The 25,519-nt window shown below is 39.0% G+C and overlaps 2 protein-coding genes across 3 annotated transcripts in view; both read right to left on the reverse strand.

Moving 5' to 3' along the window:
- Positions 1-332: 332 nt before the first annotated feature.
- The window catches only part of iqch (IQ motif containing H), a gene marked incomplete at its 5' end in the record, with an annotated part of 34,973 nt that continues 9,786 nt past the window's right edge, over positions 333-25,519 (reverse strand). The window contains 8 exon segments of the mRNA XM_044036069.1: positions 333-445; positions 1,277-1,387; positions 15,480-15,625; positions 16,267-16,375; positions 16,819-16,964; positions 18,021-18,179; positions 20,949-21,212; positions 21,407-21,541. Of these exon segments, the coding sequence (XP_043892004.1) occupies positions 1,321-1,387; positions 15,480-15,625; positions 16,267-16,375; positions 16,819-16,964; positions 18,021-18,179; positions 20,949-21,212; positions 21,407-21,541 (1,026 nt within the window).
- lg10h15orf61 (linkage group 10 C15orf61 homolog) lies at positions 13,915-15,473 on the reverse strand. 2 transcript variants are annotated; one of them, XM_044037022.1, is made up of 3 exons: positions 15,276-15,473; positions 14,328-14,708; positions 13,915-14,226 (listed from the first exon to the last, which is right to left on the reverse strand). In XM_044037022.1, exons 2-3 carry the CDS (start codon positions 14,668-14,670, stop codon positions 14,099-14,101), a joined length of 471 nt encoding a protein of 156 aa, XP_043892957.1. In that variant the 5' UTR covers positions 14,671-14,708; positions 15,276-15,473; the 3' UTR covers positions 13,915-14,098. The 2 variants fall into 2 exon arrangements, with proteins under 2 accessions (XP_043892957.1, XP_043892956.1); XM_044037021.1 differs by having other exon boundaries at positions 14,328-15,473.

Consider the following 25,519-nt stretch of genomic DNA (forward strand, 5'->3'; position numbering starts at 1 on the left):
GATGGGTCGTGTGGAAGGTCTACAGCTCCATTTGACCTCAGTGCTACAGAGCACACAGGGGAGTCGCGCCTTTTAATTGTCTTGCTGAGACCAGGCTGCATACAAGTAGGCACAGGAGAGGGAGCAGAGAGGAGGGCTCATGGCTCCGAAATGGCAATTGCACAACAGTACTGTGATACGATGAACATATACAATCAGTCAGGATAAAGATCTCACCCTTGGCGGCATGAAAGGGGGAAGTGAGGAGTGCTTGGGAGAAATCAATACGGAACCGCTCATTTTGGAGGGACATGTGTGTCACAGTCAATAGGAGTTAATAGGCTGGGTTGTTCAGAGAAGACAGGCGGCTTGGGAGAGCAGCCCACTCTGACAGCTTAATACATACTGAATGGCAAGCTGGTTGTATGTAACAGTCACTATGGACACATCAAGTGTGGAATGGAACCTGATGGGTGCAGGCGAGAGTTAATTATAGAATAGAGCTGAAGGTCTTACATACAGAAGTACAGAATTACCCATCCAGTAATCAGAACAGACACATACACGCTTTACTATTGCCTATGACTGCAAGGTACTGTGAAGGAAAGTTTGTTTAAAACTACTGCTTTCATTGCGGTTTTCATTTTAACTTTAAATGAATCTTTAAGGATTTTATTGTTGATTAGTTTAACTGTGTCTTTGTATCAAAAATAACTTAACGCTCTGCTTTTTGCCCAACGACAGCTGACGATGGCTCCAGCTCCTCCCAAATGAATGAACATAATCTTTACATAGTGATCATCAGGTCATGCATAAATGCTTTTGATTGTAATGTTCTGTATTCAGCTTTCATAACCACTGATGAATTTGTATTTCTGTATAATCTAAACAGAAAATCTATATTTTTGCACTGTGGTTTAAAAATACTTTCTGCCGGAAAATATGATACTCAGGCAACAACGGACAAGCGAGAACAGAGTGCTGCCCACTGCTCCTGTGTCCGACCTGTGTGTGTTCACGACTGGTGTGTAATAAGAATGGGTTAAACGCAGGACAAATTCACTGTCACTAATTAGTCTATGTGCAAAAATGACTCATTCTAAAAATCATACCATTAATATAGAGATAACATATCTGACATGTTGCCATAATGTCTTCATTTCAGAGCTGCAGTAAAAATGTCTAGATGACAGAGATGACTCCACTCGAACAATTCACACTTTAGTTCCTTGTGTTTCAGTGCACACATGGCAGAACAAAGGCAACAGATAACTGCTTAATACTAACATGTGCTCACCTGAGGGCCTCTCCACAGCATCTCGTATAGAGCTCGTCCCAGCTCTAATTAATCAGCTTTGTACCATCGGGCTGATCGCAGGTTAATTGGCTCTGAGGACGGGTGAGGGACCTTGTGGAAAAACAAACAGAAACACATTTTTAGTGTCATTTTTCACATGTTTTGACTTTAGTTGAACATGATCCAGATCATCCAAACATGGGTAAATGGCTAATAATAGCTTAATTAATTGAGGTCTGCAGGTCACACCATTTGGCTTCATAACAAGGATTCTCCACTCAATTAGTAGCCATTAAGACCTAATATGGATTATTATCATCTCTTAATTTCATCCCGCTAATTAACAATTAATTACAATTTCAGTATACAGCAGGGTTCAAACTTTCAGCAACATTTTTTTTTCTTAAATGACACTAAATCCTGCAAGTCATGTGTTCATTCAGAGAAACATTCACATGCTCATATAAGGTTATTCTTGAAAAATAAAACTTTATCAAAAGAATCCTCAAAAGCACATGCAGAGTGTTTAGGATTAAAAATGAGGAAATGTGAAATTCAGGTTTTCCTCTTTTAGCAACGGCAAGGACTTGGGTGAGTAGGAAAGGCGAAACAGTCATAATGTAGTGAGGAAGAATGAGAAGAGAAGTAAAAGGGTCTTGGCTCCAATTGACATTTCAATAAGTGGAACAGAGCATTAGCAATCCATTCCCAACTTTTCTGAAACAATTATTGAGATGGTACCTCCAGGCGATGTATGTTCCTGGTCCCCGGAGTCCTGCTGGCTGAAACAGTAATTGACTAAATTGTAGAACACATCAGGGCCATTTACAAATTTGCCAAAAATGAATCGTTTAAAATGAAATGAGGGTGACTCTCAAATTAGCAAGGAGTATGATTGAGATGTGGCTCTGGGAATTAAGAAACATGATTTAGAGTTCCACTGAAAGGAGCATCTGTGAATAGTCCAGCGTTACTCCCTGCTCTGACTCGTATTTAAATATCACTGCGGTTTAACAGATGTTCAGTAAAACGCCACGGTTCATATTTAAATTTTCACTGTGAAGATAGATAGATAGATAGATAGATAGATAGACAGATATATGGAGCTGTAACAGTTGATCCAAATGGAACATTTAACCACACAGTCCACTGTATCGTAAAAGGAAGTGACTTCAAGCTTGAGCAAAGTAATTTGAACCCATGAAACAGTTCCTTAGCTAAAACTAACAATTTTTCTGAGAGCAGTGTGATAAATCACATAACACACATCTCATTGGCTTAAACATATTGTGCTGCAAGGTGTTTGGGAAAGTGATCTTAGCTACATTTTACAGGGTGTACTCATTTCTGAGGAACACCAGCAAATTACTCTAAGTGTTAAGGGCCTGACAGCTTTGATTGATTGTTGTGCAGACACTGTGTTGATTGTTGCCTGTTGTGCCATTTCTGTGGCTCCCAGCAGCCACTGCTTTCATCTCACCCAGGCTAAACTCTCCCAACCAGTGATGAGTAATTACAAAGTTCATTAGCTGCGCTAGTGGCCTAGAGATTTATTAAAACAAGATTTGCCATCAACTCTCTCCACTGCTTTTGAACATCTTAACTGACTACATCTGGCATTTAGATGGGCAATTATTACCTCTTCTGTGCAAGACTTTACAGGTGAAATAGCCAAAATAAACAGTTTGGAAAAATGGGCAGACAGTAAAAAATTAATTGAAACCACTGCAAAGCAATGTGTAACTCAGGGCCTTAGTCTTGTTACAAAAAAGGGAGAATACAAAACATATCAGATCAGCAAATAAACAATACATTCTTTGAATCCTGTTAACCATGTCACTGTCAAACATGAGCTGATTTACATGGAATGTGATTTGATCATTGTGACATTGAATCAGATGAATGAATTTGTTTGTGACAAATTGAAGGAAAAGGCCTGATAAAAAAAAATATTAACAGAAGACAAGAATAATAAACAAGGACATTTAACTTCTGCATTATCACAACAAAATAAATTCTAAACTAAGCTAGTACAACAGGAGAAAGAAACTCAATCGTGCAAAAGTGCAAACTTATTACACATATCTATATCTTCTTTGTTGCCTTTAAACATAAATGTGTAACAATAACTTTGAAGCTTTGAGTGAAATGATCTACATATCCAATTCCATAATATCAATTCTTTTTGTGTTTCTAAACATCAGTTTTTACTGATTTAATAATGTTTTCAGTTCATTATTTAGATTGTTCCACGATTTGAAATTTTAACTCAATGATATGTTAAGAATTTAGGGGGGTTATATCAGTTTGACTGTAAAAGCAAACACACACAGACAATACAAAGTACAGTCAGTCATGTGGTAGTGATTTTTAGAACAAGATAATATTGCATTATGATATTAGTTTTGAATTATTTAATCGATTTCAATAAAAATCCAGGGGTGACAAGGTCCACCATCAGCCTAATATACACCAATGCATACGTATGATGCATTCATTTTAAAATAATCTGTATTACTTTTTTTTTAAAAGCTGAATACCATAATGACTGACTGAAAGGCAATACAATTACACAAACCTTTAAACAGGAAATCCTGCTTCCACAACCGGTCTGAAGTGAAAGAGCCACAAGCTATCTTAGTGCAATGTCCACGTAATTTTTCTTTAATAGGAAAATTGTTACTTATTGATCTGCACTTGGTAATGCCTTCCAGCAACGCTCCAATCACCACAGCTGTCAAAACCATGGAAAAGGACTCTGTTCCTTCTTGAAGTTGATGACACACCAACTCCCATTACTGGCACATTTCCTGTGTTAATTACCTGCAACATAACATCATGTCTCTCAAAAGAGTCTCATACAGGCTACTAGTGTCCCACCAGAGGACAGCGGGGGGCAATAATGATATGGCAAGTGTGGAGATATCGTGCTTTGCCTGTCTAGAGCTTGTGTTGAATCTGTGCACCACTGAGTCTGGCCATTAGGCAGCGTGATGGGCTTTTCTTTTCCAGGCCATTTCCCATGGTCAAAATAGCATAAAAACACCATTTTGGTTCAATAGCAAAGACTTCAACTGAATAATCACAAGGGTGAAACTGTAACTATTACAGAGGCACCTCTGGGATAACCATACATAACAGGGGTGTCAAAACACTGTAGGTTTTCTGGAGGGCAAAGTGTTTAAAGTGTATGCTTTTGGCTCTTGCTCCAACATCTGCTTTTAATTACTCAATTAGCGCAATCATTTAGTCTCCTTGACATTCATCCAAATGGCAAATCATAGCCGGAAGTTGTTCCGTTTAAACAGAGCGTTAAAAGGAGTCATGAAAAATGCATACACAATAATGTATATGGATACTTAACTAATTGAACCAATTAAAGGGAGGGAGGTGGTTTAAGTGAGAACAGCGTTGCATTTGCCCTGTGGGCAGAGGCTTTGACACCTTTGATCTACAGCCTCCCCACTCCCTATTCACAGTCCTAGGCCTGAGGTCATATTTCAGCAGACAAAGGGTTTTTGACTTTAGTCAAACAGCAACAATGAACCAAAAATTAAAAGGCATGTATGTTGATGACAGGATTAGCCATGATGGAACAAAGCAATAGCATGTTTAGATTCCAAATTAGATTTACATGGTATTTAAAATACTCCATGTGTCCTCAGGAACACTTCAAATATTAAGTCTGCCTTCATCTCAATACGAGCAAATGAAATGCTACAATCGTAATAATATCCCCAAAACTATAACACGCAAACTAAAGTAGGAAGCCATCTTTACTTGCACTTTCAGGACTTTACTTTGTGCTTTAAGGGGGAAAAAGGAAACAACTCTGCTCAGGTTTGGATATTTGGTTATTTCAGAACATAAAGTACCATCAGATCATGGAGTTAAATGAATATCTGTTCAGTATAAGACAAGCTAGCTTACCTCTTCACAAAGTTAAACCAATGCAATCCCCCCGCCCCACCACCACAAAAAAGAATGATTGTACCCCCGCGGTGGTGATTTCCTGCATGCTATGGATGCATAAATAAACATAGGCATAAATACACAGAGGACACTGACTGGGACTGGCTGGCCAAGTGGGGCAGCTGTTATTAAAAGGGCTATTTATCACTGTCACCCCTCTCAGGTTCCATCCCTCTCTGCCCTCCAGCTATGTCACTAGGCCGCACAGGAACAATGTGGCTCATCCAACCAAACCTATCCCCCTCCACCATATGTACACAAAAACATGCAAAAACTCACACAAGCTGCTTTATCAGCTTCCATATGTATATTTTGTGCAGAAACTGGGATTGAATTCTCTTTTGATGACTTGGCTGAAACAAAAGCAAAAACAAGGACCTCACTCCCGCCCCATTTGTGTCAGATATCCACAACACAGCTACGCTGCACACACCGTTCATTTTCCGCTCTGTTACTTTATTGATTGTGGCCACAATTATCCACTTTTCTGAAACACTGCATTAAGTGAATTCCCCCTTTGTTGGACAATAAGTACAGAAGGTTGGCTAAGTCATGCTATTCCTCAGCCTGAGGGGACAGACTACTTCTCCTGCACCCTCATCATCATTAGCAAGCCCAGATAAAAAACACACCTCAATTAGTCCAGCTTTGCTGTGGGAGGCACGTCAAGTAAGGCAAACACTTCCAACTGACCTATGCCATAACTTCACTTACAGCAGCTACTATCCAAACTAAAAGACAATGATTACACTGCTGAACAATCATCCATTAGCAAACAGAATGAGCATTCAAGGAGACCCTTTGAAATAATTGAATCAGTAAATTCCCAGTATTTTTGTTGTAGTAAAAGTTAAATGAAAAATATGTACACAAACATCCCACATATACAAATGTAGCCTTGGACAATACATACAATGCACAATCAGCATGTCATGCTGTGGATGTATAGTCAGCATGGAAGCTACGATTGTTATACATTCACATGGGCCAACATGCATCATAATACATTACAGAATCAATCAACGTCAACATTGCTGAATAATGTGACAATATTGTGTATATATTGCTTATCCTGGTTGGGTCTATATGTCCCACAGCCAAACGCAGTGTCTTCAAATGTCCATGACTAAAGGTGCAGAACGCTTAACAGCAGCAAATCCTTCAGTTTGGAGACCAGGGAGATTGCAACTTTGCTGTTTTCATTATTTTTGCCTGATAAATCGCCTATCAAAATATTCGATGCCAATAACTTTTCTGTTGATTAACTAATCAATAATCAACCTAACCTGTGTCTACATCACATGGTATACATGTATTTGTGATCTCTTAACTACATCTTCTGAGCACCAACCAGCTTTTTAATGTGGAACTTCCCCCCTTTTATTTCATCGAAGTACTAGCAGTCTACATCACCGATAAACCTCTTACACACAGCAATCCAGACACGATTAATGAAGTGCTTACTTAACCAATTTAAACCCTTAATTCCTATTAATTCAACATAATAGCCAGCCTCTCAGCCAGAATTAACACCCTAGCTGAAACCTACAAATCTCTGCAGGCCAGAAAGCGTCAACACAGCACATTCCATATTCTATGATAAATATGTAACAGTATGTATATCACTGTTAAAATGCATAACCCTCATGTAAGACCCCTATCAAGTCTGCTTTACACCTGTATCACATTTCCCCCTCAATCAGCAGCTTTTCTGAGACACCGGCCTCCCACGAGGAGCAGAAACCATTACATGGGACTGCAGCTCATTTGCAGAAAGATTGGAGATCACGCTGCATCAAAAAAGTATGTGAAGCATTTCTCAGAACAAAATTGATTTATTCCATTTCTGTGTTTGCATGCAGCATCAGTATCGGTGTATTTAATGTAAATCTCCAGTCTAGCATTCAGTTGTTGTGAAGGTTGCTGCTCCTTGTGCAAGTAAGAAGCAGGGCAATCGGATAACACGAGGGCCTGGTGTGTGTGTGTGTGTGTGTGTGTACATATATATGTGCACTGGCTTGTGACACAAATGGACACACAATGTTCTAAAAATGACAAAAAACATTATTCACAATATGCCTTATGAGCAGTTCAAAGTTAAAATCTGTATTTTTAATCAAGTATTTTTACTTGGATTAAAACACACTGCCTGCAGTTTTGCATTCACTTGTTCACTCTAAGCTTGCGTACGAATAACTAAATCTTCACTTTTGTCCTGGTTGAGAAAATTATTTTCCATTGAGGACTTGTCCCGGTGTCTCTTGATGACATCTGCAAGATGAAAAGACTAAAAAGTATAGGGCCTAAAAGCGTGCCCTGTGGTACACCACAGTTTAATCTGTTGTTTTGAGAACATATTTCACCTGCTGCAATTGACCCAAACACCTTATTGTTGCCTTTCAAAATATGTTTAATGTTAACCATTTAAATGATTTAAAAACTAGTTTTCATAGTTTTGCTGTTGCCTGTCTATCATCTCTGCAAACTCTAGAGAAGGTTGTCCATGAAATTCCCAAAAGATCAGCAGTTTCTTGATGTTAACAAGTAGTTGATCAAGTGTACCTAATAAAGTGGTCAGTGATACTATCTATCTGTGTGTGTGTGTGTATAACAGTTGTCATGAAATGACAACAGTGTTACAAATTACACTGTATCTATCAACAAAACCCTTCATTATCTCCCTTTTTCTGATCCACTGTTGTTGCTTGTTTAAGCTACAAACACATTAGGCTGTTCTGGGGTAAAAGAAAGGCATAAACAAATAAATAAATATTTCTGAGTGTATTTCAATTTTAACTTGGGAAAAACAGCTCAAGCAGAGCCTGTGGCTAGAGGAGCCTGACTGCATGCTGGTGGGGGGTAAAAGACGGCCTGGGGGTGTGGGGAGGGCGTCTGTTTTTTAATGAGCTGAAACTTTAAATACTGCATAATATATAATAAAAATGGATAGTTCATTTAACTCTACGGATAAGTCGTGGCAAAACTATTAAAATCCATTACTCTCTTAATGTCAACAGAGTAAGCATTAAGTATGAATGAAGGGAACATGATACCACATCATCAGAGAGAAAGAAAAACAACGCAATTACCAACTTGAACTACAAAAAGAAGGGAATTTTGGCACAAAGTTAAGTGCTCAGGCTTAAGGGCATCAACTAAATAGAGAAAACATTTACAATGATATATTAAACTATATACATTTAGATCCACTCGAAGGATACAACATTAGCATTTTTAGTGTGCTTTTAATGTGGAGTAAAGTATAAAAGACCTTGATGAAATAGTCCAGCTTTCTATTCTGTGCAACTTCTCCCCTGATATCACTTGGGAGGGGTCTTAGAACAGGAAAGCCACAAAAGATGAGATGACAGGTATTTTAGTAACCCACTGACAGTAGCAGCAGGCATTACGCACATACACACACGTATAGAAGATGCCACAGAAATAAAGAAGGAAGGAAAAAAAAAAAAGCGAGCTCTGGTTCCCCTTGTCATCAAATGACTGAAAAATACACCATAATAGAGTTTTAATGGCTTTAGTTTCAGCCAAGTGCTTGATCATTGTGTGTACTGTTGGGTCTCTGTATAATAATTGTAAGGTCTTGACCTTACCATGTAAAGTGCCCTGTGATAATTGTATGGTATGAATTTGTGCCACACAAATACATTTGAATTCAATGGATTTGAATACAGTTTGCAGTTTTAAAAAACTGTCATTGGTCCAAGGTCAGCAATTGTCAATACCGAAAATATCTCAAAACAGGGACAACCAATATTGACAGAAATGTTGCCACTAGGGAAGCACGATAATATTCAGATATCTTTCAAATGTATTATCGAACAGACTACAACAGCAGGCTAAATAAGCTGCTACCTCCTTGTCTTCTTTGTGCCCTCTAAAACTATTGTTTTTACACTTATTTATTTTGCTCAATTAAGTAAATTCATATCCACATCTACTGTAACATGGATAGGCACAATATTATGTTAATTTCACTACAGAAAAGGGGTATATATACAGTATGTGTGTATATATATATATACATGTATATATAGACAGACAGACATACATACATACAGTCCCTGACAAAAGTCTTGTCACTTATCCATTTTGTAGAAAAAACAGCTCATAACCTACCTTTAAATTAATCCATTGGTTTTAGAAATGGCTCATATGAAAGCTAAAACCCTCCCAAATCATGTTCAATATACTAAAATAAATTTGCTTCACTGAAGAAAGATTGATCATTTAATGAACACAGAAAGGTCAGATTTTGGTAAGACAAAAGTTTTGTCGCCTACAGAGAGTAATGTGAAAATTGAACAAATAATTTACTTCAAATACAAAAATATGCTGCATAACATCAGCAAATTAAGCAGTGGTGCTGTGAGATCCATATTTAATATCTTGTATGACTTCCATGAGCTTGCAGGACTGCATCCATGCAGTTCGATAATGATTCATACAAGTCATCAGGAATAGCAAAGAAAGCAGTCTTACATGCCTCCCAGAGTTCATCAAGATTCTTTGGTATTGTCTTCCATGCTTCCTCTTTCATTCTACCCCAGACATGCTCAATGATGTTCATGTCTGGTGACTGGGCTGGCCAGTCCTGGAGCACCTTGATCTTCATCGCCTTGAGGAACTTTGATGTAGAGGTGGAAGTATGCGATGGAGCACCATCCTGCTGCAAAAAATTTTCTTTTATGTTTGGGAATGTAAGAGGGAGCTAATACTTCTTGAAATTTTAGGCTATTGATATTGCCTTCCACCCTGCAAATCTCTCACACACCCCTTTACTGGATGTAACCCCAGACCATGATTTTTCCACCACCAAACTTAACTGTTTTCTGGGTGAATCTCGGATCTATGCTGGCTCCAGTAGTTCTCCTGCAATATTTGCGGCGGCTGTGATGTAATTCAACCGAAGATTCATCTGAGAAATCCACCTTCTGCCACTTTTCCAGCGTCCATCCTTTTAGCAGGCTGTGGGCCTTGGCAAATGCCACACATTTTTTTAATTGCCTTTTGTTAAGTGATGGTTTCTGGGCACAGAGGCCATTTCGAGACAGAATTCTACGAACTGTTCTGGTTGACATGGGGACTTTAGGTGACCAGGCCTGGTGAAGCTCTGCTGCAGTGGAAAAGGGGCTGGCCTTGGATTTTCGAGCAGTTGTCTTGCAGGGTCTGCCGGACCTGGGCTTGTCAAAAACATCTCCAGTCTTTTTTAATCTTTTTCTTACACTTTGTATTTGATGCTGAGACACATTGAAGTTGTCAGCCACCTCAGCAGTGGATCTGGTCTTCAGCCTCTTGATAATCAACGCTTTGGTCTCAGGGTGAATCTTAGGCATGTTGTCAGAGGTCAAGTTGCAGTTGAAGTGAATGTCTGATGTGATAGGGTTCTTTTTATACACACCCGCTAATTGATTTATCAATTATTGATCACAGGAGAGGCTGTAATCTAGGATTGGGTGCATCATATGACAAGGCGACAAGACTTTTGTCTTTGCAAAAACTGAATCAGTGGGCTTTACCAAGCTGTGAACGTTAGAATGCTTTTCAGAAGTTTCATTTGGCACCAAAACATTACTTCAAAAACTGTTGGGATTAAAATTAGCCATTTCTTGTAAAAAAAAATTGATTAGACATATATTTAAGGGGCACTTAAGGTCAACTTGTACCCAGGCGACAAGACTTTTGTCAGGGACTGTATATATATATATATATATATATATATATGTTTTGACTGAATTATCGCCCATCCCAAGCTTAAAACAATAATAACAACAAAAAGGTTGATAACTCACACCACCATTCCACATATGTATCTCTCAACCCTGTCAAAGCAGATGTGAATATGTAAATGCCTGTAAATATAGAAATGGCTCCAGCTGAAAAGTAATAAGCTGTATGTTTCGGTTGCCACATCACAGAGGATGGCGTGACAGTGTCGGCTGACACTTGTGTATTAAGATGTAATTCCAGCGTGATCCTTAAAGTGATCTGAATGATGGCTCTAGTGTCCCTGCTGCTTGTGGAGCACGCACAGCAATGGTGCTGGTGGCCAATCCAGAGGCTTAATAACGATAACTTACAAGCATTAGCTGCAGGGGTTGTTCGCACAATAATTGTTTCTGCCAAGCCATACATCTATATGACAGAGGAAAAAAACTGGTGTTACTTTCCTTTTAAATAATTGATTCAAGAATGGGACACATCCACTATTTCAAGGAATCCAACATGGTTCGGGACCGTTTGTGGGGGTTTTTTTGCACAGAAGAAACTGAGAACTTATGAGCTAATTAGACAATAATTACAAGTCTCTGTAAGTTGATTAGCAATTTCACTGTTTAACATTAACAATTTACAGCAACACTACACTCAATTTCAGCACTTGTTTTGCTTTACTTACCTAAATTCTAAAGAGTACAAGTATTTAAAGATTTCACCTTGACAAAACGTATTACCAGCTCCAGCCTGCAATTAAACCTGACAAACAGGCATTAATTCTTTGTTCATTACCATGTTGTGCTGGGTAATTTAGACACTTCAATACAGGACGACACAACCAGCTATTAAAAGGCATCAATCACATGAAATGCAGATGTTATCTGCCGTATGTATATGTAGACTCTGCATCGGTTGCAGTGAGGTGTCAGAGGATCCGCCATCTTGGTCAGGGGATGTCCATCCTATACATATATATGTATATATACACACAATTAGATGTGGAAACTGTAGTTTTTCAGAATTAAATGCACTAATGCTGACATTTAACAGATTTTCATTACTCGTTTTTGTATTTATAGATTTATAGAGAAAAATTTTGATCAGTGTTTTTCAAACCTGGAAATGATGATATTCTCAAATTACTTGTTTTGTCCACAAACAAAAGTGATTCAGTTTGAATGATTTCTTGTTATATGGAGCAAAGAAACCCAGAGAAATTCACATTTAAGAAGCTGAAAAATCAGAGAACTTGTTTAAATTCTCTAAGAATAAATAAGATTTTTAAGGTTTTTCGGTCAACAGGTGCAGCAGGTGAATAATTTTCTCAAAACAACAGATTGAAATGTGGTGTACCACAGGGATCCATTTTAGGCCCCAGTCTTTTTAGTCTTTACATGGTGCCTCTTTGAGATGTCACTCCTCAATGGAGTATTTTCTCAAACTGATTTAGTAATTGTGTCAGTGTTATGCATCAGATAAGCTACTAAATTCATGGGCTCCCAAGCAGCACAGGTTTAAGTTATCCTTCTCACTCTCAATGATGGTGGTAATGTTAACACATTCTCTACCCGTCAGTCCAGCATATGTCTATGCATAAGTCTATGCCTGGTGGTGACAGAGGTTCCATGTGTAATGCCGAGACTATTACTGAGCTCGAGGAGTCCCCTCCCAGCTCCAGTTTAGATTTCACTGACTCGCATCATCCTATGATAGCCACACACAAAGCTGCAGTCTGTTGCAACCCCATACAATTGTGTCTGTCTGTACGACAGTATCAATGCATCTCCTGGGTCAAAGGGTCAATGAGTAATTAAGACATGGTTGCCTGAGCCTTCCCCGTGCACACTGTCAATCCTGATGAAAGGCTGAAAACGAAAGGGAGGGGGTGTAAGTGCAGCCTGATACTATGGATCAGATTTCCGTAAGTGTGTCTAAATGTTCCTGTTCAACGCAATTAGTATGATTACTAGATAGTATGGTGTCATTGCTCTGTTTAACGGAATTTTAGGTTAAGTAGAGTTAAGTTAGCAGAGACAGTGAAACACGTCATTAAAAGGTGTCCAAATATGAAATATATCAATATGGATTTAAAACATTAAAGTATTAAGTATTAAAAACATTTTGACTGATGTAAGTACACCACTCAAAAAGGATGGAACTTGTCGTTGTTAGATATTTTAAAGCAGAATTGTACCTTATTATATTTTATTATATATTGCATAATGGACATATAATAAACATGACGAAGCTGTACATCATGAACAGCATGTCCGTGGATCGCTTAACCTTTAGGAGCAAAGAAGGTCACAAGGTGCATTGATTTACATGAAGAACAAGAAATTGTTCGTTCAGTTTCTTTGTTACAAAAATGAAGAGGCCAAGGCCAGAAACTGAGGTCACTGATAAATGCTATTAGTAGGAGATGCTGAGGGGTGAAGAAATCAATATGGCAGTTTGTCAACCTGCCTCTCAGAGGGAACAGGACTCTGCTGCAGATGCAAGTGTGCACTGTCAGCAAAGCACATTACCAGAAATCAAAGGCCAGAGAAGGCCTGAAGGAAGAGATGTAAATGTCTCTGTAGAAAGGCCACACTTTGGTAATTAAAACCTATTTTATCAGACCTGTCTTGTCACTGTTTTTCCTCTAACACTATTGAATATCTGTTGCATGGAGACTGATCACTAATTTAACTTTAAATGAGCTGTGGTTATTTAAATTCCTCCATTTGCGTTGATTAAGGGGTGATCTTGACAATTGTAAGTCAATGTGACATTCAAAACTTTGCCATCATATCATCTCCAGTGGTGTCAGTCTGTATGCTTTGTCAAATCCACATTTACATCAGGCAAACAGGTACATGGTTTATGTCAAAAGGTCTGTTCTTGGTGAATGTTGTATGTGTTGCAATAACATGCACAACATACTCCTACACTGAAGGATCAAACATTTAATAATTTAAAACAAATAAACCATTTCTTTGATACAATGAAAGCACTTGAGAGTCACAGAGTGCCACTGTTGTCAATGGAACATCACCTGGAGAAATGTTGTAAATACAGCAGCAACATAGATAATATTCTTTTGAAGATGCGCTGAAATTAATAGTAGTTCATAGTTTAATATTGTGCACCTTCGTCCTCTTTGTAGGCAAAATAGACTTTGACAGGTCCAACACTTGTCTGCACCGTTTCCGCAGCTCCCACGACCATCCAGCAACCAATGCCATAGGCCAAACAAGGAATGCCTGCAAGGAAAGGTGCACACTGATTACGTGTCTCTGCAATGTACAAATAACATATAATGATGATTTGTTTCTCACATGAGCATTAAAATGTGTTTACTGACCCAGATTAATCACTTTGAGCATGGTGAAAAACCTGTCCTCAAAGTCCAGGTTGTGTGGTGGTGCTTTGGTGCAGTGGTACTTTATGAAGGGGAAGCAGCCTGTTCTCAGTATGTGGTAGTTGGATCCCTGAACTCTCCAGTTAAAATTGGACAGTCCAAATTGGTCATTGTGGACCGAACTGTAGCGGACACAGTATGAAGTCCATGGTGGGAGTTTACGCTGCAGCAGGTGACAGGTCAGCACCTCTGAGGCAGCCGGCTGTGGGCCCGTCCTACCAAAGACGCTCGGAAACAGGGCGATCTTCACAAAGACGTTGTGTATTGTCCTCAAAAACTCCTTCATGACTTGTGCTAAGATTCACTAATCACCTGGACCTAGGGCTGGGTGATATGGCCAAAGTTATGGCAATGAAAAAAAATGTTTTGTAATCAGTCGATATTGGTACTAATCATGATGTCAGATGATTATTAGAGGGTTTTTTTATTCTCCTCAGTGGTAGTTGAAAGAAACCAGTTATTTATGGTTTCAAACTTATATATGGACATGAAAAAGACAAGCAATTCTTGACACAAATATTACTCATTCCAGCTGACACATTCAAAGCTATGGAAGCCCATTTATGCCACTTGAAAAATAAAAATATATATTAGTAAGTCATAATAACGAGATACTATACTATACTCATAATTCTGAGATGCTAAGTTATAATTTCAAAATAGCATCTCATTAATATGACATGTAATCTCATAATTATGGGACATTATCTCACAACTATGGGACATTATCTCAAAATTATGATTTTACTATCTCATAATAATGACTTGGGTCATCTCAAAGTATGACTTGGGTATGCATTCTTTGTTTCCATATGACGTACACGGGCTTCCATAAAAAGGAATCGTGTTATTTGTCAAAGTGTAAGCTGTATTATTGAGCAGTCCTCCTACCTGGATCTCATGCAAACGACTCCTAAAGCAGTGTCAGTGTGACGCTACACCGCGCACATAACACACAGTAACAGGAGCTAAGAGCTAAGGTTAGCAAACATGGGCGAACACGTTAGAGAGACACAGAACAGAACAAACTTTCGTCTACACAGAACGACACAACAACTACGAATACACACGCAGATTATCTGCTTCTGAAATCACCTTTGCATCAGTGTTAGATGTTCTGTCACGGCACTTCTTCTAAAGTTGTCCGGATGGAAACAAAGAGCTGCACAGTTGTTCCTCCTCAGCAGAATTAACCTCAAATCCCGGCATTTAGTGCGCGCTTGTTCACCGACCAAATATTCCTGTAGTGTGTTAAGAATGCAGTTTTAAACTGTACATTCCTCAGACAGCGTCATTTGTTAACCACAAATGAACCTGGAAAGAAACACAATTAATAAATAAAATCATATTTCTGATGAACAAAAGTTTTAGCTTTGCTGTGTGAAATTTACTTCCACTTCCACCTATAGTCATTCACTTATTACCTGTGTTTATTGACTTTTACATGATAAGTGCATTATTTATAATTAATAAATAAAGTATGATATTTGTTCACCAGAAGGGACCACTATTAATGAGCCACATGGTTGGTATAGTTGTTTTCCTTTGCAGCAAGAAGACCTGGGTTTGTGACCAGCATAGTATGTAATAATGTCTTGCATTATTTTATAAAGCTTTTGATTTTAAATCAAAACTCAATTCTGCCACCTCATCAGGCCCTGGAAATAGCTGCAAATGGTATACCTGGAGAGTATGTAAATATCCACATGTAGTCTTTACATGGCTGAATAATAAGTTATTGTAGCCTAAAACAATGAGCCAGACAATAATTACAGGCTTAAAATAGCATGTACTGTAGCTGCAAATTTGTCTGTATGTCAGAAAACACTAAATATGGATGTTTTCATGATGTAGATGAGAAGAGAAGTCATTAATATGGTACCTTGAAATTGGTCTCTTCTTGCATTTTAGATGATGATATTTCCCGATGAATGACGGACAGATTCCGAGCAAAGGTCACTAGAGCTCCCTGGAGATCTTCAGAGACCGTTCTATTAACAACACCCCAAACAAATGAGTTTACTAACGATCCCCATGTTGCCAGCTAAGAAACAATCACCTTGTTCTTCTGATGGGGGTGGTTAAATGAAACTTTCAGCTGATAACATTGTCGGTCTTTAGGGGGATGAGCACAGCTTGATTTAACTGTTACAGCACTGAAGTAAGCTAAAGGATTTGTGTGATAAATATGTTAAATAACCCTCCGCTTAACAACTTGTAGAGTTTGCAACGACATTTAGAAAGCCAAAGGAAGCTTCTTAATCTTTGGAAAGAACGGTCATTACTCTCAGTCGGGAGCGGTCTTTCACACAGCTAATCCTCTCCCCTCACTCCTCATGTGCTCAACTCGTCTTAGTCTGAGCAGACCTTAATAAGTTCAGAATGTTGTCTCTACAGTTCTTCATAAAGTCCATGTAAAACAAATAATGCTTACATCATTCCAATGTTGCATCGCTCACCGCTGTCCAATCCAATACCATGAACATTGCACATCTTAAAGAACACATGGTGGTACAACATAGAGAGGCTGGAGTGAAACAAGTGGCTGCCAAGAACAGCAAAACGATGAACTGCAGGACGCTGTAAAAAGGTAAGGAAAAAAATCAGTATATGAATGGTGTGTATCCAAAGGGTCACGAGTTGTGTGTGATTAGTGAACATGCCAAGTGTGGGGCATGTGGGTTTAACTACTTAAATCAACAACAGGGAGGAACATTTAATGTTATTTAAATGTCTGCCAGTTCAAATTTGCATTCAGTTTCAGACAAAACAAGGACAAAATGCACAACAGGACAGCCAGCGTAACATAGGGATTCTGGCTATGTGAGAGTCATAAGTAACACTAGAGAGGTTGATTACTTATAAGTGGCAGGGCTCACGAGGATAAAGATGTTCCTGGTTCTCTGGTACCTCTGGGAGGCAAAAAGCACAGGCTTAAGCCCGTGTGAGCTCAGGAGATAGCCCATAACTCGCTGTGACGGCTGTGTGTTTGCAGTTGTCAAACACAGGAGTCTCACACAACAATAAAAGTGTCCAACAGGGATTTAATTGTGTTTGTAATATGCATGCCCCTAATGATGGCCACTGCTAAAGCCATTAACCACTGCAGTGGCTCAACTGCTGTTCTGAAGCACCAGGCCACCAACTAAATGAATGTTTGATAAAATAATACAAGTCGCAGATTAACAAGCGTAAACTCAGGCATACTGCTAATAAAGGAACTCTATTGTTTAAGGCCTGGCACCAGGTTGATGAGGTGTTCAAGCAAGCATACACATGCATAATGAAAATGGCATGAATTATTAATGTGTTGATTATTTAGGCTCATCTATCAAAATGATAATGAATTCAGCACCTAAACACCAATTGAGCTCAGTGCGTAATTACAGTTTTTAGTTGTATTTAACAAAAATGAGGAGCAAAACTTGATCTAGCTTCATGATTACTGTGGAGGCATTATAAAATCCACAAAAGGATGAGCTTGCTTTAGTGGTGTCTGTCTTGTTGATGGCATATATTAACAACTTACTTTGGGGGAATTATACTTTAAACAACTTTGACGTAAGCATTTAAAATCATTATTCTCATGTTAAGGAAACATTTACAGGATGCAAGCTAAGTAAAATAAAACGTTACTTTGTCTGCAATCTGCTGTTGACACTGTTTCTCTCTGATTTGCATTGGCACTTCTAAACAGCCTGCGCGGCAATTCAGCGTTCCTCCAGTCATCATCAGAAGCATCTGGGTCATGGCCAGTTGGTCACTGTATCTGAGGTCCAGATCAATAGCCCATACCTACAAACAAGACATCGTGAATTATGTGTCACTGCCGAGAAAATCACTCTGCATACTTAATCACTTCAATTTAACCATATAAAAATGCCACATCAACCAGTACTTGTACGGACATGGGTCAGTACCTTTTAATCCTAAAAGTGTTATCCATGTTGAGCGGCAGAAGAAAGGAAAACAGGGTTAATGTTGTGTGCTTGCCAGAGTTAGGTAATTCAGTTGTGGAGTGACACATGCACAAAGAAGATCATTCCCTGCATATTTGGATTCAGTCTGCCGTGGGCTAGTTCGTTTGGCTCAGGTCTAGTGAGAAGCTAAGTTCAGATATGTATGGTAAATGGCGTCATTATAAGGATATTAAGGGGTCAGGTATGGTCATAGCCTTCTGCTTAAACAGGGCTAATTTTCCCAATAATAACCTAATAGCTATGCCCTCCCTTCAAAAGTGGCAAATAAATCACAAGTGAAGGAGTTGTTAATAACTAAGTGGCAGTCGGCTGCCTCCTTTTGCTGTTCCTATTTGTCAAAGTAAACGCTCCTGCCACTGAATGCAAATCGCTGCCTGTCTGAACCGTGCAGGCTGCGTAACCTGAGCTCTTTATCTCCACTAACACACAGACATCTGACCGCATACACTCGTTCTCTTTCATTTGTTTCAGTTTGTAATGAATTCAAACATATTTTGAAGTCAAGCTTACCTCGACCATGACTAATTTGAAGTGAATAGTGAATAATTATTTTCAATGACGTGTCAAAAAAAGGCAAAGGTCTTATTTTGAGCCAGACATTTGAAAATAATCCAAGTGACAGATCAGTTATCATATTTGCTGCTTATTAAAACATAATGTATAACATTTAAAGGTATTGCTTCACAAAAAATCATTAAAGGCTTCAAAAACACATAGCCTGATTTATAATTTGAGAATATTGTAATTTCAATGCTTTTAATAAGCTTTAAAAGTGAATGCAAGCTACCGCACACAGGAATGCCATGTAAGAAAAACAACTGCAAAGCGTATGCGTTTATTTTGAGCAACAGCTCAGCAGTGTGTACTACACTCAGTCACCTTTCCTGAAAGAGGTACAGTAGCTACCTACCGGATGGATGCTCTATCTACAGCAGTTACCTGGGCCTGGGTGATGGACACACTCCTCTGAGCTATTCACTCGACTCACTAAAAATCATACTCAAATGTTTCATTGTCACTCTTAACAAAGCAGTGGGAAATGTAAGCCTGGATTGCACCTGTTTTCTATTGCCTTGAATTTTCATTAAAAACCCTGATGCTGCAGCTGGGGCCCCACCATTCCACAATGTGAGGGAAGACTGCAAGGGCAAACATATGTGACCCACTTCTTCCCATCAAATAAAGTAGGCAGCTTTTAGCAACAGGTTTGAATCTAAATTGATGTTTAAATCCAGACAGGTTTGCCCATGTGGCTCTCTTCTGTCTAAGCTGTGTGTGCGTGTGTGTGTGTGTGTGGAGATGGTTAAGAATCTGTCTTTAATATTCCTACCTCTTGAAGCACATGCAGTTTATAGTCTATTCTTAATTATATTGTCACTGAATCACATTCAATTTCAGGTCAACGTTGAAAATTAATATTAATTTTAGGGCTGTCATTATATCATTGTAAAGGAGCAGCCTCTGAACACTCTGATTTCAGTGTCACAGCGTTGTCACTGGAAGGACAATTTACTTTGCATTTGAAATTCTGAGATGTACAAACACATTTTCTTTTTAAACACACACAAAATAATCTGTGTAATTAAGTGAACTATACAGTATTTCCCAAATGAGGGATTGTGCAGTGCTAAATATCTTTGCTTGGCTTTAAAATAATTACAGAAACTAAAATAGTAATGCATTAAATGAAAATTTAATTAATCATAAACTCTACTGTATAAAGTTTAAGAAACAGATGATAATGTTTTTAACACCGGTTTCCTCACATTGTGCAAACATCCAGTCCATAAGATACTACCCTCTAGTGGCGTGTGTGCCTTCTACTCTACCTCCTTCAACTGAGAAGACAATATGGATGCAAACCCCAGTAAAGAGGGGAGAAAAAGAACATAGATTTATTGAGATGTCCTCATGTTGTTATTTGGTGGATTTTCTTTATACGCTTTGTAAAACTGCTAAGTAGATCCAGTGCTTAATATGTTATACATCTTATTGTAAACAAAGCATTTCGCTTTACAGCTCTAGATCAATAGGCAGTCAGTGTAGCCACATGTTAGGGGCAGAGCAAAACCATCACAAAAACTCGGCCTGACAAATTTGACAGAGTTTTACTATAATAACTAGAGGAATTTCCGTCAATCCTGCAGATAACTAGGTAAAAAAACAAAAAACAAAAAAGCAGACAGGTCATTGCTGTGAAGCTGTCGAATCACTTTAGAATGACCCACTGTCTGAAAGATGGTTGCCTCTGAAATTCTCTGCAGTGTAAGGTGAAAGGGCAAGCCTTAAATGGTGGAATCAGTGTATTGACACAATAAGACCTGACAGTTTATTAGATGGCCTTGTCACACATTTGGTCCCTGTGCCCACTGTTTGCTTTGCCTGTTTTTCCAGATCCCTGGGGAGTGGAATGGGAGGCACCTCTCCTATCTGCTCATATGGATCCCTGTTCCAGCCTAAAAATTGATCCCTGTCACCAAAATGGTGAATTGGAAAGCTTTGACACCATGCATCGCAACAGCTGAGGTTACATTTATTGTTCTAGCATAAGCTACAGCCTTGACTTGACCCAGCCATGTCTCACCTTCTGCTCCATGGTGTCGTGGTTCAAAAAGGTAGCCAGGTCCACAGAGACATAACCTACAATACGGCATTGCAGACAGGCCTGGCCCACACGCATGCAGATGGAGTGCACGGTCTCTGGGTGTACACAGGTCTGAGGAACAGTGGAACCTACAGCTTCGAGTTGACAGGTGCCATGAAGCTGGTCTCCACAGGACAGCACGGTCACCTCACCCCCAGGCTTCATCAGCAGATCTACTGTCAGACAGGAGGAGATGCTGTCTGACTGGACACACAGTGAGAGTAGAGTATTAAGGTACAGCACCAGGAAGAAAAAAAACAAACAAAAGCAACTAAAACTATGCATTTATGTCAGTTCACCTACAGTAAGTAGCATGAGAAGGAAACATGAACAGTTAACATATTCAAATGAATAAAAGTTGAATTGTTTCAGAAGGTGAATAGCATCCCATGCCTGACAATGGGTATCTGACCTTGCCCGAGGAAGGTCTTAAGGAAGCAGGTCCAGTTGGGATAGCAGGAGGTTTTAACAGGCCGGGCGTTACGGGTCAGCCACTGAGGGATCTCATCTAAATATCTGAGCAGCACAGACTCCTATAAAAGGGACAGGAGAGGTTTATATTAGGAATCTCTTGGAAATGAGTTGGAGACAGGAAATCACAAGTTTGGTCATTCAAACAGTCTTGGCTACTTTATTTTGTCCCATTATCAAATCTGTCCAGGCTTTAACTATGTTCTTGGAAATGCTCCTGCATTATTCAAATGACTCCAGTGACTGCTTGTTATCCTTGAGACCTTTGGTGGCTGCTTCAATTTCTGTGTGTCTGATGGATACTGTGTGAGGGTCTACCTGTGAGTGACAGCCTATTATCAGACGGCCTCAGGAGTCTAATGGCTTTAACTTACAACCACGGAGACAGCACCTGCCCTCAATAACAACTCTCTCCACTGGGCAGCTGATGAATACCTAAGCTAACCCCATCTATCTGGGGATCAATCAGGGCTTGACTGGGATCGATATCACTCTTGTTTCTGTAACTAGGAAATGCCGTAATGGTTTCACCACTTAATTATGTTGTTAATTTCTAACTTTGGTTTTAGGTGTCTCTTAAACACTTTGGGAACTCAAGTATCCCCTTTCCTCTGATGATGCTCGTAAGTTTAGATTTGGGTGTATTATAGTTTAAAATACCACATATCAGGCTGTATAGAATTATAAAGTCATTGAACTACTTCCATCTTTGTCACTAGTGATTTCAAGCTTAACAAAGGCTCCACCTAACCTTTTGATGTCATCCCATTTATATTATATCATAACACTATAATGTTGACTGCATGATCCAAGCGCTGAGGTTTCTGTTAAATACTGGGCTCGATATGTAACGAGAGCTTTGTATGGCTATTAGATAGGAAATTCATTTAATCAAACACTATAAAATGTGAAAAAATGTCTGAGTTGAATAAATTCTGAATGGAAATATTATCTTTGTTCTTTTGTTGTTCCATCCAGAGCATTACTTTGCTTTGAGTATACGCTGTCTGGCTTCACTGGAGCCATGACTTGCGATTATGCCGTTGACATTCCAGTCATGTAACAGCCATCATCATATTCAAGTACTGTAAGAGGCGAGGTCAAATGCTACACAGTGATTCCCCCTATACAAACCATAAAGCACACAATGGTGCGGCAAAAAGTGTAAGGGAACGGTTGTCATTTTCAACGGAAGAGCAAGCTCACCCCAGGACTTTGCCTATGCAGTTCACAGAAGCAGCAGGACAGAAAGAAAAGAAAGAGATGTATTTTGCCATAAATTACTTGGACTTAAACTGCGTACAGTACCCGGTGATAGGATTCAAGCTTTGCTTTGTGTCCACATAAAGCCAAGCAATCTAGTCATAAATAAAATAGATGTTGCCCTGCCTCTGCGATTACCAGTACATATAGTGAAAGAATGAGAAAATCGTGAGGATAGAGTCGAACCTTTTGAATGTAGATCCATTTTCTTTGACTCATGCCTCTCAAAGATTCAACCTCAGACTACTTCAGTGAGTGAATTAATTATGCAATAGGGAATAAAACCTAAAATTCTTTTCAGATTATTCTCATTCCTGGTTAAATCTACAATCTCAGAACAGCAGTGGCAGCGTTTTGTCTGTATTAGGACAGCACCAACAACATTCATGACCTTCAGTTAAGTGAGAGAAGCCACCAACTGCACTCAAAAGTGAACAACAACAAAAGTTCAAACATCTATTAAGGTAAATTCAAGTTAATTGTGCTCAGCGAGATAATTATATATTTAAACTTGTCCATGCATTAAGAGACTGCACAATATTTAGACAGAAAACATCTGTATGTAAAATGTCCCTCTACCTCTTCAGTGGTGGTGATTATCAAATGACCCATTTCGTCAACAAACTTAACCTAAATAAGGTGTTGCTCAAGATCTGTTTGTACACAGCGTGACCAAAAAGAAATACTCCATCTGTTGACGCTATTAGGTGTAATTTTTACCCTCTTGTGCCTAATGATCCATATGCAAGCTGTGTGAGCGCTTAAGTGTGTGTATGGCCCCCTTCAGGCATTGCATGGGTGCAGATCTACATGTCTTTAACCTCTCGCTCTGTAAATGCTAAAAGAGGCCTAGGGGCTTTCTGCAGGCTGAAACATTGTGCTGGGGGCTGGGGGCCTCACAATGTTTAGAGAAGCACACTTGTCCTTAGACCTCAGCGTTAACTCCTATATTGTGGATGCGATCCCTCCTCCTTCTTCCTGCAACCTTTTAGACTTTTCTTTTGCACCGCCAGAAGGGATCAGACTGTTGGCACTAAGACCACAATGGTTTTCTTGTGAGTCAATCTTCTTCACGCTGAGCTCTTCACAACAAGCAATAATTAAAAAAGAAAACACAGTGTCTGTGTGAGTATGCTCCCTAATCTACTTTCTACTTTTTAGAGTTACTGTATAAACATATTTATGTAATATTCACTTAAATCATCACTTGTTTGTTATATTTTGGTTGAACAATAATCTTGGTGGAGAATTATGAATTAATATTTGAAATGCCTCATTTGATGATTTGTATTTCGTTAATAATTAATTTAATTGCCACTATTTCCATAAACAAAGCTTTAAACATCTATTAACTGAATTCTTAAATGCATGCAAATATTCAGCGTCGCGAGTATCTATCCTATTCACTCGCCGTCATTCCCGTCGCAATTAAGTTGACTTCTTTTCGGCAAAGTGCCACATTAATGAGCATTATATCTCCCAATATACTGCCATCTTTACACATCTATCTAGAGTTTCTGCTGCGAGGAGATACTCCAATATAAAATATTCATATGTTTGAATCTAATCACCAACATTGCTGGGTAATCTTTCAGCATAGAGAACCAAATTGCTATCCTCTAATATAAACTAATACAAGAGCAGAAGGACATTATGACAACATGTAAGGGGTTAAAACATTTTAGGGGAGGACAATGTCATAACAAAAACATCATGCAATGAGGAGCACAGGATGTGTGCTTTGCTTTGATTAAAAGAGCAAGGTGTAGAATAAAGGCCAGTTAAAGTGTTGTGTCCATATGGCCCACGAGCCCTGAGGCTGTCAGCCTACACTGGGGGCCTCGGCACTCTTCCCTCTCCATGGGACCCCAGCTGGTGAAACAAACCCCATTTACTTTCCTGTGCTGCCTTAGCCACCATTATGGACCTTGGCTGAGGCTCAGCCTTAGCCACTCTGCCATAATTAACGGCACCGATGCCACAACAATTACAGCCCTGCATCGCACATACACCATGAGTCAAAGAACAAGCTAATAGGAACAAAACAGAGTGAGCCGCGAGAAGCTCGAGATGACTGCTGCTCTTTCAAATGGAATAAAAAGTAAAATTGTTGTGCTCCAAGCCCACAATCATTAGCCTGTAATTAGTTTACACAAAGCTTCGAGTTAAATGGCAAAATACGGTAATTAACAAACGACAGAAAATCAAAGGCTACTATGTAAGCATATGAGAAAAAAGAGCCAGGGACTCAGGAGCCGTGTACAGACTGAATGAATGGTTTACCAATGATTAAATACATTGTGTTTGGTTTGAAGTGGCCTTAACTTAAATCTACAATTTTTGTTTTGAGGTGAGAAATAAATTAAATTTCTACCATTTCAAACCCTTCTTCGCAGAGTAATTGTACCATATTTTCAGTTGAAATGGCTCAGAATTATCCAGTGAGTTGGAGACAGACTGACAGAAAGCTCAGTGATTTTATGCTCAGAATGCTCAGAAATCAGCATCAGCTATGAATAAATGTCTAGAGCTTAAAGTGTGTAAGATTTAGATGGAATTATTTTTTCATTTGGCAGAAATGAAATATAAAATCATTATACTGATTTATTTGAAGAGTGAAGAATCATTCAAATGTATAAATAGTTGTTTTCATGACAGAATGAGCCTTTTGCATTCATGTCAAGAGCGGGTCTTCTCTACAAAAGTGATGGACCATCATGTTTTTAATGGACAAACTAAAGACCTTTTAAGTTTTAATGATGACTGAAGGCTACCAC

Source organism: Solea senegalensis, linkage group LG10 (genome assembly GCF_019176455.1).
Source record: "Solea senegalensis isolate Sse05_10M linkage group LG10, IFAPA_SoseM_1, whole genome shotgun sequence".
Classification (NCBI taxonomy): Eukaryota; Metazoa; Chordata; class Actinopteri; order Pleuronectiformes; family Soleidae; genus Solea; species Solea senegalensis.

What these genes read in the sequence shown, in the direction of transcription:
- lg10h15orf61 (XM_044037022.1), bottom strand. Translation starts at nt 14,670, where the DNA reads ATGAAGGAGTTTTTGAGGACAATACACAACGTCTTTGTGAAGATCGCC. An exon ending in GCTCAAAGTGATTAATCTGG is followed by an intron (nt 14,227 to 14,327) that starts GTCAGTAAACAC and finishes CTTTCCTTGCAG; the next exon opens with GCATTCCTTGTTTGGCCTAT.